At 43.1% G+C, this 17961-nt stretch overlaps 1 protein-coding gene across 1 annotated transcript in view; it reads right to left on the bottom strand.

The window, feature by feature from the left end:
• The window catches only part of acsl6 (acyl-CoA synthetase long chain family member 6), a 66744-nt gene that overhangs the window by 37318 nt on the left and 11465 nt on the right, over positions 1 to 17961 (bottom strand). Inside the window, exon 3 of the mRNA XM_046867312.1 lies at positions 9843 to 10063. Within this exon, the coding sequence (XP_046723268.1) occupies positions 9843 to 10063 (221 nt within the window). The remainder of the gene's footprint in view (positions 1 to 9842; positions 10064 to 17961) is intronic.

Raw genomic sequence — 17961 nt, 5'->3', positions numbered from 1 at the left:
ATTGTCACATGTCTTCCACAACTTCACCTATTAGGTTGGAATTAGGTTTCTAGATGTCACACCAAGTACCTTTCTAGCTGTCTCTCTTATCACTTCTGCAGTAGTTGCCCAATCATCCAGCACCTCTTCACTAAAACCGAGCCCTTGTCTGACCTCTTCCCTGAATCTCACACTACAGTCTTCCTCCTTTAGTTTCCACCATTTTATTCTTTGTTTAGCAGAGTTTGGCTGTTCCTCACCCAGTTTTAAGCCTCCTACACAGCTGTTTCTTCTTCCTCTTCTTTCGGCTGCTCCCATTAGGGGTCGACACAGCACATCATCCGTCTCCATATTTCTCTGTTCTCTACAACTGCCTTTTTTAAGCCAACTACCTGCATGTCTTCCCTCACCACATCGATAAACCTACTCCTTGGCTTTCCTCTTTTACTTCTGCCTGGCATCCTCAGCATTCTCCTACCGATACATCCCATGTCCCTCCTCTGCACATGTCCAAACCATCTCAATCGCACCTCTCTCACTCTCCAAAACACCCTACATGCAGTGAAATGCTATATACGACTGTCCAACATTTAAACATTAATTCTAGAAAGAGTATGGCAGATATTGACAGAGTATAAATTAAAGTCATTTAGTGTGATTGTCCTTAGTGTGGTATAAAGTGACACTTTGCTGTGCAAGTTCAGAGTTCAGAGTCAGCAGAAGCCCTCTGCCTGGCCAATCAGTACATATATTTTTCTTTTTCCTTAGTGTCCAACTTCTCATACAGATCCTCATATGCCTTTTCCTTTGCTTTTTCCACATCCCTCTTTACCTGCTGCCACATCTCCTTGTACTCCTGCCCACTTTTCTCATCTCTCTGACGATCCCAATTCTGTTTTTGCTAACCTCTTGTATTCCTTTTTCTTTCTAGATGTCACACCAAGTACCTTTCTAGCTGTCTCTCTTATCACTTCTGCAGTAGTTGCCCAATCATCCAGCACCTCTTCACTAAAACCGAGGCTCTCTTTCAGGCTGCATCTCCTGCATAGAATATAGTCCACCTGTGTGCACCTTCCTCCACTCGTATACGTGACCCTATGCTCCTCCTTTTTTTAAAAATAATTATTTACCACTGCCATTTATATCCTTTTAGCAAAATCTATCATCATGTGCCCCTACACAATCCTCTCCCTAAGGCCATACCTACCCATCACCTCCTCATCACCTCTGTTCCCTTTACCCACATAGCCATTGAAATCTGCCCCAATCACCAATCTTTCATTCCTAGGTAAACTCTCCACCACCTCATCCAACTCACTCCAGAATGTTTCCTTCTCCTCCATGTCACAACCCATTTGTGGAGCATAAGCACTAATGACATTTATCATTACCCCTTCAACTTCCAACTTCATGTTTATCACCCAACCACCCATCAGAAACTCTCTTTACTTCCACTAAACTCTAACTGTATTTTTCCATCAGAATCACCCCTACACCATTTCTCTTTCCATCCACACCATGGTAGAACAGTTTAAACCCACCTCCAATGTTCCTGGCCTACCTCCCTTTCCACTTGGTCTCCTGAACACACAACATATCTACCTTTCTCCTCTCCATCATGTCAGCTACATCTCTTCCTTTAACAGTCATAATACCTACATTTAAATTACCAACCCAAACCTCCACTCCCCTCCACTTCTCCTTTGCCTGCTGTCTCTGTAGATGTCTTCCTCCTCTCTTTCTCCTCCTTTGGCCAACAGTTGCTCAATTTCACCGGTACCCTGTTGGCTAACAATACCTGTGGCAGGCGTTGGTAACCCAGGCCTCGAGTGATTTGGTAAAAAATTCAGGTTTGTGATCCGCATGTTTGATTTGGCATATGTTTTGCACTGGATGCCCTCCCTAACGCAACCCTCCTAATTTATCCGGGCTTGAGACCGGCACTAAGAGTGCACTGGCATGTGCAAACCTAATGGCTGGTTTTCCTACACAGCTGTTCTTGTTTTTTTGACTGTTTTTTTTTACTGTTTTTCAACCTATATATGAAATTGATGATCATTAGCACCTGCTTGGTATAATTGGTTAATCATACAATCAGCTCTGATCCCACAAAATTCCTGATTGTGTGCAAAAGTAAGAAAGGCAAAGCCAAAGGGTAGTAACAAATATTGATTTGGATTTCTCATTCGTTCATTTACATTACCTTTTGTTAATTGATAATAATAAATTATTAACACTTATTTTTGAAAGCATTATTACTTACAGCATTTTTGCAAGGGGAGAAAAATTACTTTGGTAAGGACTTCCTGACCCAACGATAGCATCCAAGGACATGCACCCAGTGATACCTTAAGAAGTATGCACTTAGCTGGACAGGCTCAACACAGAAGGATGTGTCTAGGGCAGGGGTGTCAAACTCAAATTCACAGTGGGCCAAAATTAAAAACTGGGATAAAGTCATGGGCCAAACTAAATTTTTATTGAAAAAATTACTGCAATTGTGCATGTTTTCCCCCTCTCTCTAGATGTGTAATGTTTAACCTTTTCATATGGAAACCAACTTTAGTTTTGCATAACCATTAAATCTGGAACAACCAAAGTTTAATATTATAAACACATGGGAAATTACATTTGAAATAAAACACACATCAGTGGTATTCGTTTCTTATTATGTCTGCCTCGCTCTATCTATAAACTTTCGAATACCTTTATAATGTAAATAATTTTTCACAGGCCAACAACAAAACAAACAAAAATAATAATTTCCTTCAATTAAAAAAAGCAATCTTTCAACCATTAACAGTCCATGCCTTGGAGTAAGAAAAGTGCATAAAGACAACATTCATTCATTGGTTGAAGTCAGATACCTGCATCTCTTCTTAGATACAAGTGCATCATGTCTGGGGTTAGGCTCTGAGCTGAGGAAATCCTCAGGATTGAGTGAAGATGTTCATCAGTGAGACTCCTGAATGGTGTTTTGTTCATCTTCATTAAAGAGAACAGTTACACACACAGATATGTGCTGCTGAACACAGAGAGGATTTGAGCAGCTTGGGCACGGAGTTGGAACAGTGTGTCGGGGAGAAACATGGAAACTGTGCAGCACACACAGAGTCGTACTTTGACTTGAGCGTGTCTCTACACTGGAGTTCAATTAGCTCCATTTAGAGGTTGGTTGGTGGGCTTTTCAAGTCAACCACAAACGGATTACTGAGCAGTTCAAATCTGCATTTCTGGGCTTCAAAGTCTGTAAATCGCTGGGTAAATTCAGCCCTGAGTACGCTGTTTTTCAGCGGTCTCGACTGATGCGCCAACGCACTAACAAAGCATTCTGGGATTTGTAGTATTAGCGGAACATTCTGGGATTTGTAGTATTAGCGGTGTATGCGCTATATACTGGCGGGCCAGCACTAAGACACATTTGATATGATCTCGCGGGCCAAATATAATTACACTGTGGGCCAGATCTGAGTTTGACACCCCTGGTCTAGGGGTTGAGACTACTGAGAGAGAATGGCAGGGAGATGGGCCATGGCAAAGCATATGCAAAGCATAGCCTGCATAGAAACCGCTGCTTGGATCTATGTTAGTTCTAGGACTTCAAGAGATATGGTAGTTTCAGATGCAAGCATCATTAACTAAACAGGCTTAATAAGATGTCAAAGTTTACGCTTGACTCTCTTCTAAAAATTCTCCCTCTAATGTATGTAGATATAAATATATAATTTGTCTCTTTCACAACTTCGAATGGTTCAGAATGCAGTGGCTAGATATTTATATCATTGTACAGCACTTTGGTCAACTTCTAGTTACTTTAACGAAGTTACTTTTGACAGTAACTAATACTGTAACCTTTTTAAATAAAGTAACTCCGTTACCTTTACCATATGGTGCGTTACCCGTTACTTTTTTAAATGAATTACTTTTAGCTGAAGTGTAGTCTACAGTCTAACCTGTTTACAGGTAGGATTGGTGGATGAATCACTGTAAACACGAAGAAGACGCACTGTGGGCGTGTCTCCATTTATTCAGGTCTGTGCGGCAGTAATGGCGAGTCGAGGCGAGAGCAAGATGAGTTTCTCAAAGTTGAAAAATATGCTAATTATTTCACTTTAGTTGTGTATAAATACAAAAACTTTTTAGTCAAATGTAAGCTGTGTCTTTCTGGTTCGAAGGTCGTATCTACTGCCATAGCAGCACCTCCAGAAACTCAATGCCTCAACGAAGCAAGAAGCTAGAAGCTAGAAGCTAGAAGCTAACCCGGTGTTCTCTTTCAAACATTCGTTCGGTATCTCACTATGGGAATCGCCTCGGGTGTGACCAATCCTGGAAGCATTAATCACACCACGTCTGTCGGCTGACAGACCAATCACGACAGTGATGCGGGAGTCCCGACTCCCTATATACACTGCTGCTGGCAGTCCCTGCCTCATTCTCATTCTCTTCCCCGTGAAGATCCTTTTAGAAAGCTATCCTCAGCAGATCCTCTGGGGGCGGTCGTTTAACTGTTCACAGACAGGCCGTTAAGGTACGTCTCCGAGCGCGGCTGCTTCTTGGGGAGAATATCCACTGTCAAAGCGGATATTCCCTTCTGCTGTTTCTTCTTTTCACATCGCGTCAAGCGAGTATTAACATTTTCCGCCGGGCAGCTGCTAGGCATCACCCAGTGGACCCTCAGGGAGGGAAGAAAAGGCGGGCGACCTAGCCTGTGGTCTGATTTTGGGTCAAAAGAGAGGTGGCAGGACTCTCTGAGTTTCTGTAGCACCCCTCGACTCATCTCAGGAGTCTTGTCCTCCCCCTCCAGCGAAAAGGCGTTGGGGAGCGTTTCAAAGACTGTGTTCGACGAACAAAATTTCTCCGGTTGGAGTGTTGGCACCAGTTCCCCCAGTGCCCGGAAAGTTACTTCTCCCCTCTCCGCCCGCGGGGTTATGCAAGAGAGAGAGCAGAATGTTCCATGTTCGTCCAAATTTATTAAAGATTTGTTCTGTGCATCCAGGCAGTGGGCCGAGGGCACAGACGTGTGTGATAAAGAGAAAAGTGAAAAAATCCACACACACAAAACTCGAACCAGAGTTGCAACCCCCGGCTCCGCCGCTAGATGGTGCCACCGCGCCGTCTGTCAGCGAGAGCCACAGAGGCCCGCTCTCTGCTCGCGCGGAGAGTTGGCGCGCATGCGCAGTTCTTCATTGGGTGTCTTCCACAATACAGCGGGGATATCGCCTGCAATTTGCCGTGAGACCACCGCTTTTCAGCGGCGTGATTTGGTCGACAGCAGAGGGCGAATCTGCTCAGGTTTTGGAGGACGAAATAACCTCCTTACTGAGCAAAGGGGTAATTCGATCGGTGCCGCGAGAGGACAGCCAGCTCGGCTTTTACTCCCGGTACTTTGTCGTTCCCAAGAAAGGGGGGGGTCTCCGTCCCATTCTGGATTTACGGAACCTCAACAAACACCTCAGAAAGTACAAGTTCAAGATGCTCACTTTGAAAGCTTTGTACAGTGTTATTCGTCCCAGAGACTGGTTTACGTCAGTGGATCTGAAGGACGCGTATTACCACATAAGCATTTATCCGGCACACAGAAAATTCCTACGCTTTGCCTATCAGGGCACAGCCTACGAATATTCGGCGGTTCCGTTCGGGCTGGCTCTAGCTCTGCGGATCTTTACCAAATGTGTCGAAGCTGCACTGTCACCGCTGAGAGCATCGGGTCTCAGAGTGTCAGCCTATTTGGACGATCTCCTCCTCTGCGCTCCGTCACGGCAGCAAGCGGAGGTGGATACGAGTGTGCTTCTGTCTCACCTGACTGGCTTGGGTTTCAGGATAAACGAGACAAAGAGCTGCTTGGTGCCCACACAGGAAATAATATACCTGGGTCTCAGATTGAACTCAGACCTGTATCAGGCTTTTCTATCAGAAGAGCGCGTCAGGTCGATTCGCAGTTGTTTCTCTCTTTTCCAGAGAGGAAGAAAAGTTCCATTCAGACTCTGTTTACGCCTGCTGGGGCTGATGGCTTCGGCGGTGTCTGTCATACCGTTGGGACTGTTGCGAATGAGAGAGTTTCAATGCTGGGTTACGGCACAGCGCTTATGTCCGAAGCGCCACCTCAATCGCAAAGTGATGGTGACGTCACTGTGCTTACGCGCTCTCCATCACTGGAAAAGTCGCGATTTTCTCGAGTCGGGAACCCCGCTGGGGGCTGTTTCCCTGAGGAAAGTAGTGACGACAGATGCGTCACTCGCAGGTTGGGGTGCGGTGTGCGAAGGCAGGATAGCGAAAGGGAAATGGCCCGTTTCGCTTCGGTGCGCACACATAAACTTTCTGGAGCTGTTAACGGTGTTTCTAGCTTTGAAACATTTCGTGCAGTTTCTTCGGAGTCACCACGTATTGGTCAGATCAGACAACACGACGGCGGTGGCGTACATAAATCGCCAGGGCGGAACGCGCTCTCCTCGACTTCACCGTCTAGCGCGAGATCTCGTGGTGTGGGGCATGGAGCATTTCCTGTCGCTGCGAGCGACTCATGTGCCGGGAATGTTGAATGCGGGGGCGGATCTCTTGTCCAGGGGAAATCCCCTGTACGGGGAGTGGTCTCTCCATCCTCAGGTGGTGAACCTGTTATGGGAGAGATTCGGCCGGGCCGCCGTAGATCTCTTCGCCTCGCACGAAAACACTCATTGCCCTCTGTTCTTTTCTCTGGCGAGAAACGGTGCACCTATGGGTGTGGATGCGTTAGCCCACCCGTGGCCAAACGTTCTGCTTTACGCATTTCCTCCTCTAAGTTTGATCGTGCCGACTCTACAAAGAGTAAGAGAAGGCGGTCACTCTGTCATACTAATCGCTCCGAACTGGCCAGGGAAAGTGTGGCTGACGGAGATTTTCCAACTCCTGCACGATCGACCCTGGCCTCTCCCGTTGCGCAGGGATCTCCTCTCGCAAGCGCGCGGAGAGATTTTTCACCCGGCACCGGACAGAGTAGCTCTCTGGGCCTGGCTCGTGAGAGGATGAATCTCAGCGTCGCTGGTTTGCCTCCGAGGGTGATTGAGACGATTCAGAATGCGAGAGCAGCTTCGACGCGCTCTGCATATGATAAGAAATGGAGTGTGTTTGAGCTATGGTGCGCTCAAAGACAGATTAACCCTTTACACTGTTCTGTGGCAGATGTGTTGTGCTTTTTGCAAGAACTTTTGGATAAGGGCAGGTCTTTTTCAACCGTTAAGGTTTATCTCGCCGCTGTTTCTGCATGCCACGTAGGGATTGGCGGTAATACTATCGGTCATCACCTGCTCGTCTGCAGGTTTATGAAGGGAGCGCGGCATCTGAGCACGTTCTCAAAGCCGCTGGTTCCGCCATGGGATCTGTCAGTGGTCCTGAGCGCGCTCTCTCAGTCTCCTTTTGAGCCGATAGGAAGTATTGATTTAAAGCTCCTGTTGCTGAAGGTCACTTTGTTATTGGCTCTTTCTACCGCGAAGCGGGTAAGTGAACTTCATGCTTTGTCAGTTCATAACTCCTGTATGCGGTTTGTTTCGGATTTCTCGCGAGTGGCTCTCAAAACTAATCCGGCATTTATCCCTAAGGTGAGCGAGTCAGCTTTCGCCTGCAGACAGGTGGATTCGGTGGCTTTTCACCCGCCTCCTTTTTCCTCAGCGGAGGAGGAGCGACTTCACTGTCTGTGTCCTGTCCGTGCGTTATGTCACTATGTTGACAGGACGAAGGGTTTGAGACGGAGTAATCAGCTGTTTGTTTCATGGGTCGTTTCCCGTAAGGGCAGTCCCGTTTCCCGACAGCACCCTTTTTATAAAAATCGATGTTCGCCGCACACTTTTGTCCGTTTTTATAGGCTGGATGTCACGGAGCCTTCGCTGGCTCATTCGGTCCTGAGTGTGTAATATATATTTGTGTATATATTGTAGGTATGATTATATATACATGTATTTGTCTATATAGATGTGTTTTTGGTCATGTATACGTGTATGCGTAAGGGAATGACAACGGGTGATGGAAACATCGTGGTTCGGATGTTTGTCATTTCTCTCACTTTTCCACTCTCTTCAGTGAGAGGGATTATCTCTTTTTATCACATCACTGAGTTGGTTGACACCTGCTTCGGACAGCATATCTGCAATACGGGAGTTGTCTATATCCCATAGTGAGATACCGAACGAATGTTTGAAAGAGAACTTTAGGTTACTTACGTAACCCCGGTTCTCTGATAACATGAGTGAGGTATCTCACCACACTTCCCTCATTGCAGTGCACGGAGAAGAGATATGTGAGAATGAGGCAGGGACCGCCAGCAGCGGTGTATATAGGGAGGCGGGACTCCCGCATCACTGTCGGGATTAGTCTGTCAGCCGACAGACGTGGTGTGATTGATGCTTCCAGGATTGGTCACACCCGAGGCGATTCCCATAGTGAGATACCTCACTCATGTTATCAGAGAAACGGGGTTACGTAAGTAACCTAAAGTTCTGTTCTACATTGTTGATAGTTTTCATACTTAAGCTGTGAAAGGAAAATTTTTAAAAGCTCAACCCAACAGCTTTTATGATGCAGAAGCCACATTAGTTTTTGATTCTGAATATATTATTCAGCTTGTTTTGTTATTTATTTCAGAAATCCTTGTGATACATTCAGTTTGTGCTGGTCTGACGTTAATAAAATAATGTTTGAAAATGACATTGTGTTTAAATCAATTGTATTTGTATAGACCATAACGCATAAAAGGGCATTAATGGGAACATTAAAGAACGCTCTTAAAAAAAGTAACTAAAAAGTCACTTTTAACAGTAACGCATTACTTTTTGGTGTAATTAAAGTAATTGAGTTGAATGAAGTAACAAGTAACTGTAACTAGTTACTATTTTTTAGTAATTAGCACAACACTGAATATTAAAGATTTTAATTAAAATTAATAGGGGACAGAATTATTTAGGAAATTGTTTTATCTTTATGCTTTCTTTAGGACAAATTGAATAATTAATTAAAAAATTGACATTATTTGATAAATCAGCTTTTTCAGCCATTTGATAAATCTAACATTGAGCAATGAATGATGGCATGAACTCGAATTGAGGGGCACCCTCATGAGCTCCAGGCTAAATTATGGCTCAGGGGGACAACCTGACCTGCGGCTGCTGGGGCTTGTTTTGGGTGGCAGTAAAATTAGTGAACTGGACAGCTGAGGTCGCCAAGTTGACCTCAGGTTTGTGCTCAGTGTGTGATATGGCCTTGTGGAATAAAATTGGCATTGCCCCCACACTCGAACATCATATGGTGCTGGGGAAGAAAGCAAGTTGCACAAGTGAAGTGCACTCTGCATTCATGTTCATAACATTCTCACGAAGATGGAGGCAGATGCATGTGCAGGGTAAGAATTTTTTTTATTAATAAAAACAGCAAACAGATTCAAATCATCTGGCAGGTGATACGAGTAATTTATGATTTAGGGAGTAATTGCTTAAAACAGCATAAATAAAGGGGTATTTTTTAACAGATATAAAAATATAAAAATGGATGCACATGTGAATAATCAGACATGTGAACACAAACCAATGATGAGATGGAGGCAGGGACATGAAAGAAAACAAAAGCACATAGCTATACAAATACTAAAGTGATTTACAGCACTGCAAGTTGGCAAGCTGGCTTACTACTGAAAGGGTTGAGGGTTAAGGGTCTTGCTCAAGGGACCAGCAGTGGCAACTTGGTGGTGCTGGGATTTCAAATTGTGACCTTTCGATCCAGAATCCTTTACCACTAAGTTACCACCTCACAATCACCAATTAACACCAGGTAATTATAGACTTAAGTCCCTCTGTAAATTAAACCTTTACTAAAAGGAATTTTGAATGAAATATAAATACCTCAGTTTCTTCAGACTGGTGCTGAAGGTCACATGGGGGTATTAGGGGGCGTGGACGTGTTGCCAGCCAGTAAGCCAACATGGAAGTCAGAGCACCAAGCCCAAACAGCGCAGCAGTGGGTGTTGAGCAGACCAGATGAAGCAGCTTTTCCAATTCAGATTGCCACAGGCTAAAGTATTGCTCCTGCACCTGCATCCTCTCAATTAGTGTAGTGCTCAGCTCTGAGAGAAAATAAAAACAAAGAATAGCAGAAAATTTTTAAATAGCCCTCGGTAGGTGCTAGATATACATTTAATTCTAGATGTATTAAACAAGCATATTATACATTGTGAAATGAAGGAATGTTCCAATGGCCACTTTCGAACATGTAAGTAGTATTTGTCATTGGTGATCAGATGCCAAGTGGCCCACAAAAACACAGTGTAATTATGGTTCAGAATGTTTCATTTACATCACAGACAATACCACATCAGCAGTTTTAATAATTCTATGAAATATTAAGATAATTTTGAACCGTATAGCCACACTTTTGATGCATCTAATGAATTAATGCATGTATGCCTCGCTCCAGAGTAGATTTCTTACTGGCTAATCATTATCTTTGCTATTCTTTCTTTGGTTTAGTATTTCCCATTTAGTTTAAAATAGTTCTTGCTTTTTAGCTTATATGTGCCTTACACAGAGATGGAAAGTAATGAGTACAAATACTTTGTTACTGTACTTAAGTTGATTTTTATGGTATCAGTACTTTACTTTACGTTTTTTCACTCTACTTTCACTCATTAGATTTTTACACAAATATCTGTATTTACACTTCTTACATTTTCAAACCAGGCTCCTTATTTTAATTTTAATCCATTTGGTGACATGATCAATATTTTTTCTTCCCATTGCATGCGGTTTTCAGCCCATCAACCATTTCTTGTCATTGCTTGGCTTTTTCAATCTCCCTGGTGTATCATTACCTTAAGCGCTGGAGAGAAGAGAAATAAAAGTCAGTAGGCATAAGACAGAGTACATGTGGGTGACTAAGAGGTAGGGCAGTGGAGTGGTGCGGTTGCAGGGAGAAGAGGTGGAGAAGGTGGAGGAGTTCAGGTACCTGGGGTCAACAGTGCAAAGTAATGGAGAGTGTGTTAGAAAAGTGAAAAAAAATTTGCAGGCAGGGTGGAGTGGGTCGAGAAGAATGGTAGGAGTGATTTGTGATAGAAGGGTATCTGCAAGAGTGAAAGTTTATAGGACTTTGGTGAGACCTGCTATGTTGTATGGCTCAGAGACAGTGGCAGAGCTAAAGATGTTAAGGTTTTCGTTGGGAGTGGCAAGGATGGACAGGATTAAAAATGAGGACGTTTCAAGGACGAAATGAGGTGCATGTGGGACATTTTGCAGTCAAGGTGAGGGAGGCGAGATTGAGATGGTGTGGACATGTGCAGAGGAGGGACATGGGTTATATCGGTAGGAAAATGATGAGGATGGTGCCATCAGGAAGGAGAAAAAGAGGAAGACCAAGTAGGAGGTATATGGATGTGGTGAGGCAAGAGATGCAGGTGGTTGGGGTGAAAGAGGTAGATGTAGAGGACAGGGTGTATGGAGACGAATGATCTGGGGATGACCCCTAATAGGAGAAGCCAAAAGAAGAAGAAAAAGAAAACTGGTGTATGCTTACCTGGCTATCACACACCACAGATGTAGGCTAGCCTATGTAGCTAATAACAAGCAAGGCAGAAGGCAACAAGAAGTATGGCTAATGTGGTCACAGGTCGGGTTCTGAAAGCCTGCACTGACCAACTAGCACCAGTGTTCACTGAGATATTCAACCTCTCCCTAGAACAGTCTGTTGTCCCCTCATGCTTCAAACAGTCCACCATTGCTCCTGTCCCAAAGAAACCCCAGCCCGCCTGCCTCAACGACTACCTCCCTGTCCCCCTGACCTTAGTAGTGATGAAGTACTTGAAAGACTGGTCAGAGACTTTATCACTGCATCACTACCAGACACACTGATACCTAATAGTGTGCGTACCACCAGAAACGCTCTACTGAAGATGCCAGTGCTCGTCTTCTCCACACTACGATAAGCCACCTAGACTACAGAAAAGGAAATCATGCAAAAATGCTGTTTGTGGACTACAGTTTAGCATTTAACACCAAAATCCCCATCACTCTCACCTCTAATTTGGAGGTCCTGGGACTCAGCCCACCCCTGTGTCAATGGATCTCCAACTTCCTGACAGACAGAGCACAAGCCGTATGGGTGGGCAAAAACACCTCATCCGTCCTTACCCTCAGCACTGGAGCTCCCCAGGGTTGTGCTCTAAGCACCCTGCTGTACTCACTGTACACATATGACTGTATGGCCAATTCCAACTCCACCAACAACATCAAGTTTGCTGACGACACTGTTGTGGTGGGCCTGATCTCCAACAACATTGAGACGGCCTGCCTACAGGAGATTAAAAACCTGGAAAGATGGTGCCAGGAGAACAACCTTCAGTTCAGTTCGTTTTTTCTCTCTTTCATCGCTCTTAAATATCCGTTGGCTCCGTCTTGTCTATTTTTGCTTTCGGAAGAGCGTTTTTTCCCTGTTTGAGGGCTTGAAAGCAGTGAGTGGAGGCCATTCCCATCAGAACTACGAACACACACTACAGTAATCACATTAAGGTACGTAAGTTCTCTGCTATGGCGGACATCCAGTTCATTCAGTGTGTGAAGTGTGACATGTTTAGTCGGTCTTTCTCCGTTGTTAGCGATAATTTTATTTGTGACAAGTGTAAGCTAGTTTGCTCTTTGACGGAGAAGATCTTAGCATTAGAGGAGCGCATCCAGAGTCTAGAGAGAAGTAGTGAGTGCGAGAGCAGTCCAGGTTCTGCAGGGGAAAGTCTGAATGCCCTAGGTGAAGTTAATATTCTCCGGCATTAGAGCCCTTGCAACAGGGCGAATGGGTGATAGCTCGGCGGCATACTCGCAAAGCCAAAGTTAACGTTAAGGCTTGCCCACGGGAGCACCATTCCTCTCAGCTTCACGCGTCCAACAGGTTTGCTCACCTCAGTAAAGCACCCGCTGAGAAACCTGAAAGAGCTCTGGTTTTAGGAGACTCCATTCTGAGGCACGTGAAATTAGCTAGACCTTTAGGGGCACCAGCAGCACAGGTTATGTGTATACCGGGAGCCAGGGCGCCGGACATAGCAGGTCAGCTTAGATTCTTAGGAAAGCACAGGTTCTTTAAGATAGTTTTTCAGAGGTTACCAAGAGTAATATTATAGAGGTGTGTAAATTAGCGAAGGCAATGTAATGCAGTAACATGCTCTGGCCCCATCCCAATGCGACATGGCAATGTAGCCTACAGCAGGTTATGGTCGCTAAACTCCTGGATGTTCGAGTGGTACTCCAAAAACAATAATAATTAATAATTGGAGCATTTTTGAGAGCAAGGCTGGCCTGTTAGGGCAGGATGGTATCCATCCCACTCGGGAAGGTGCTGCTCTCATTTCTTGTAGTATAGGTCATAGTCTCAGAACAGCACTAGTTAACAAGTGACTGTCTAGAGCCAAGGCCAGGGAGCAGACAGCCAGGCTAAACCGATCGTCACTCAGGATCCACCAAATTGAGACTGTGTCTGTCCCCCGAGCGAAACCAAAATATAGGAATTCTCAGAAAGTCTGTTTTAGTAACCTGATTAACATTAAATTAAATAGGACTGAACGCACAGCCAGCACCTATGATCTAAAGATAGGATTGCTGAATATTACATCTCTCACGTCAAAAGCGCTTACTATAAACGAAATTATTACCGACCAGGAGTTTAATATAATGTGTTTGACAGAAACGTGGATTAAACCAGATGAATATGTAGCATTAAATGAAGCAAGTCCTCCTGGGTATAGTTACGTACACCAACCCCGTCTAAATGGCAGAGGAGGTGGAGTCACAGCTATTTATAATAATAATCTAAACGTCACACAAAAGACTAAACACAAATGTAAAACATTTGAAGTTCTTTACACCAGCATAAAATATTCAGTGTCCGAAAGCAGGTCCAGTCAGTCAATTCCACTAATTATTATTTATAGACCCCAAGGGCCCTACTCTGATTGTCTCATAGAATTTTATCACAAATTTAGCTACTTCTTTAGACAAAGCATTAATTATTAGTGACTTTAATATTAATTTTGATAATCAGGAAGACTCCTTAAGAGCAGCAGTTGTGTCCATTCTAGATTCAGTTGGAATTAATCAGAATGTTATAGGACCCACTCATAGTGGTGGACACACTCTTGATTTGTTGTTAACATTTGGATTAAAAATAAAAAACTTAGTCATAATTCCACAGTCTGAAGCTATTTCAGACCATTATCTCATCTCTTTTAAAATCTGCCTTAGTCATTGCATTTCTACCTCACCAAGTTACCGTGTTAAGTGTACTTTCACGTCAGCTACAGCAGCACGTTTTATCAATAATCTTCCAGAAATTACGATATTAGATAGATCTCCGTCTGACCCCGCAGAGCTCGACTGGGCCACTAAATACCTAGAATCAACGTTATGTTATACTCTAGATGATGTAGCTCCCCTTAAGACCAAAATGATCAGGGAGAAAAAATTAGCACAGTGGTATAATGATCATACACGCACCTTAAAACAGACCACTCAGAAATTAGAACGTAAATGGCGTCAAACAAAATTAACAGTATTTTAAATAGCATGGAAGGAGAGCCTCTTAAATTATAGAAAATCTCTTAGTGCTGCTAGATCAGCATATTTCTCCACCCTCATAAAAAATAACAAGCATAATCCTAGATTTTTATTCAGCATGGTAGCAAAATTAACAGGGAATAAATGCACTGCACTCACATGCACACCATCATTAGGTAGTAATGATTTCATTAACTTTTTTAATAATAAAATTGAAAACATCAGGCAAGAAATCCAGATGGTTAATATAAATCCAAATTATTTAACAAGTAATCCTGTAGACAGCAGTGTAATTATAACAGACAATCAACTACAAAGCTTCACTCCTATTAATGAGAATGACTTAATTTCATTAATTTCCTCATCAAAATCATCAACCTGCATTCTCGATCCCTTGCCTACAAGTTTCTTTAAACAGATAACTCCAGAGGTAATTGAACCTGTTTTAAAAATAATAAACTCTTCCAATAGCACTGGTTATGTACCAAAATCCTTCAAACTGGCAGTATTCACCCCCTAATTAAGAAACCTGACCTTGACCCATGTCAGCTGTCCAACTACAGACCAATATCAAATCTCCCCTTTATATCCAAAATTTTAGAAACGGCTGTAGCACAGCAGTTATGCTCACACCTACTTATGAATAACATTTTTGAAATGTATCAGTCAGGATTTCGGCCTCATCATAGCACAGAGACGGCGCTAGTTAAGGTGGTAAATGACCTGTTATTGGCCTCTGATCAGGATTTTGTCTCCTTACTTGTTTTGCTCGACCTTAGTGCAGCTTTTGACATCATTGATCACACTATACTACTTGCTAGACTTGAGAACGTTGTTAGAATAAAGGGAACAGCTCTCTCTTGGCTCAGGTCTTATTTGACTTATCGATATAATTTTGTTGATGTAAATGGTGAGTTCTCCACACTCTCTGAGGTAAAGTTTGGTGTTCCTCAAGGATCTGTCTTAGGCCCTTTGCTTTTCTCCTCTTGGTGAAATTATTCATAAACATGGGACACAGCTGTACATTTCAGCAAAGCCAGATGACAGAGATCAGCTAACAATGTTGAGAAGTGTGTAAAGGACATTAGACAGGGGATGCTTGATAACTTTCTTCTGCTCAACTCAGATAAGACGGGAAGTACTTTTATTAGGACCACATGCAGCTAGAAGCAAACTTTCCGATTACGTAGCATCTCTGGATGTTGTTTCTGTTTCAGCATGTACGGCTGTCCTTGGTGTTATTATCGACCTTAGTCCTTCCTTTGAGGCTTACGTGAATAATATTACCAGGATCGCCTTCTTTCACCTTAGAAATATTGCTAAAATTAGAAATATGATGTCGTTACAGGATGCAGAAAAACTAGTTCATGCTTTTGTTACTTCTAGATTAGACTACTGTAACGCTTTACTGTCTGAGTGTGCAAATAAGTGCATAAATAAACTTCAGTTAGTTCAGAATGCAGCAGCAAGAGTCCTCACTAGATCTTGGAAATATGACCACATCACCCCTGTTTTAATCAGTCTACACTGGCTCCCAATCAAATCTTGCATTGATTATAAAATACTACTACTGACGTATAAAGCACTTAACGGTCTTGCACCGCAGTATCTGAGTGAACTTCTGTACCAGTATGATCCTCCACGCCTACTTAGATCAACAGGTGCTGTCTATCTGTTGGTTCCTCAAATAATGAAGACTATAGTAGGGGGCAGATATTTCTCTTATCAACCCCCACAGTTATGGGACAGCCTTCCAAGTTCGGGACTCAGACACAGTCTCAGTGTTCAAGTTGAGGTTGAAAACATATTTATTTAGTCAAGCCTTTGATCAGTAGATTTTTTTCTTAGGTAAAAGCTCAGATCTGGAGGGAACATGGATATAGAGTGTTTGTATGCTGTCTTCCCCTCACATTCACACGTTCACTCAGGTTCGTTGACGGTGGTGTGGTGGGTCGTCTCTTATCCCAGAGATCCCTCATGTCTGTATTACCTTCTGGCTCTCCCTTTTAGTTATGCTGCCATAGCGAGTCTTGCAGGAGTCCAGACTGCACAGTGACATTAACTTTCATACAACAATAAGAACACTTAATAATCCATATTCTTCTCTTCCTGTCACCCTCTCTCTCTCTCTCTCTCTCTCTCTCTCTCTCTCTCTCTCTCTCAGTCGAGTTAAACTTGCTCCTGAGGCTCCAGTGACCATCCTCTCCCCTCCGTGGATCTTCCCACTTCGTCCAGGCCTGCCTCTGGATAGTGTTCTCTTGGAGGCCCCTCTGTGCAGCTTGGGACGGTTTCTCATCAACGCCTTGGGTGGTTCCATGAAATTCCGGAGTAAGAATGGGTGCTTTGAGGATGGATTGGACTTCAGTTAATGTCAACAGTCTCCTACACTGACTCAGGAATACAGTTCGCTTCTGATCATCAACACTGTACCCCGCAACATTGTATATCTGCTTCAAATGGACATTCGGTGCAACCCAGATGAGGATGGGTTCCCTCCTGAGTCTGGTTCCTCTCAAGGTTTCTTCCTTATGCCATCACAGGGAGTGTTTCCTTGCCACAGTTGCTCATCAGGGACAAACTTACTTACAAAGAACATATTTACTTTTAATCACCACATTATCTGTGTAAAGCTGCTTTGAGACAATGTTCATTGTTAAAAGCGCTATACAAATAAAAATAAATTGAATTGAATTGAAGACTAAGGAGTTGATAGTGGACTTCAGCACAAAGCAGGAGCGGTCATACCAGCTGCTAAACATCAACAGGACCCCCAGTGGAGAGAGTGGACCTAGGTACCTAGGTGTTTATACCACACCATACTGCACATGGACACTTTAAGGACAATCACTAAATTACTTTCATTTGTACTGTCAATATCTGCCATACGCATCCATGTATATACATATATTTTCATATATTTTATATAGTTTAATCATTTTTTTCATCTATCTTTTTTTTCTGTTTGTTTTATTTTTATCCTTGATTCTATTCCTTTTTATGCATTTTACTGCATGTCGTACTCTGTGTGTATGTGTATGTGACAAATTAAATTTGATTTGATTTGATTTTGACAGAGGGAGTCAGAGATGTAAACATGACTGAGAACAGAGACATTCCTTACCACCTGATCATCATCTTTTCTCTGCTTGTGTTTTATTTGGTGGTTGATCAGCCAGGATACATTCATTAGGTAACAAAATTTTACATTATTTTGTATTAATATATTAACATGTAGTAGTAATAGTTACTTTTTACTTATGTACATATTAGAGCCCAAACTACTTTACTTTACTTGAGTGAAAAAGTGTAGTCAGTACTTCAACCTAAAACAAAAGTATTTGTACTTCTACTTAAGTGAAAGATGTGTGTACATTTGCCATCTCTGGCCTCACAAAATCTTACAGTGCCAGTCAAAACTTTGGACAAACATTCT

Source organism: Silurus meridionalis, chromosome 15, assembly GCF_014805685.1.
Source record: "Silurus meridionalis isolate SWU-2019-XX chromosome 15, ASM1480568v1, whole genome shotgun sequence".
Taxonomy (NCBI): Eukaryota; Metazoa; Chordata; class Actinopteri; order Siluriformes; family Siluridae; genus Silurus; species Silurus meridionalis.
The sequence above is the reverse complement of the archived record's forward strand: the minus strand, read 5'-3'. Positions and strand labels throughout refer to the sequence as shown.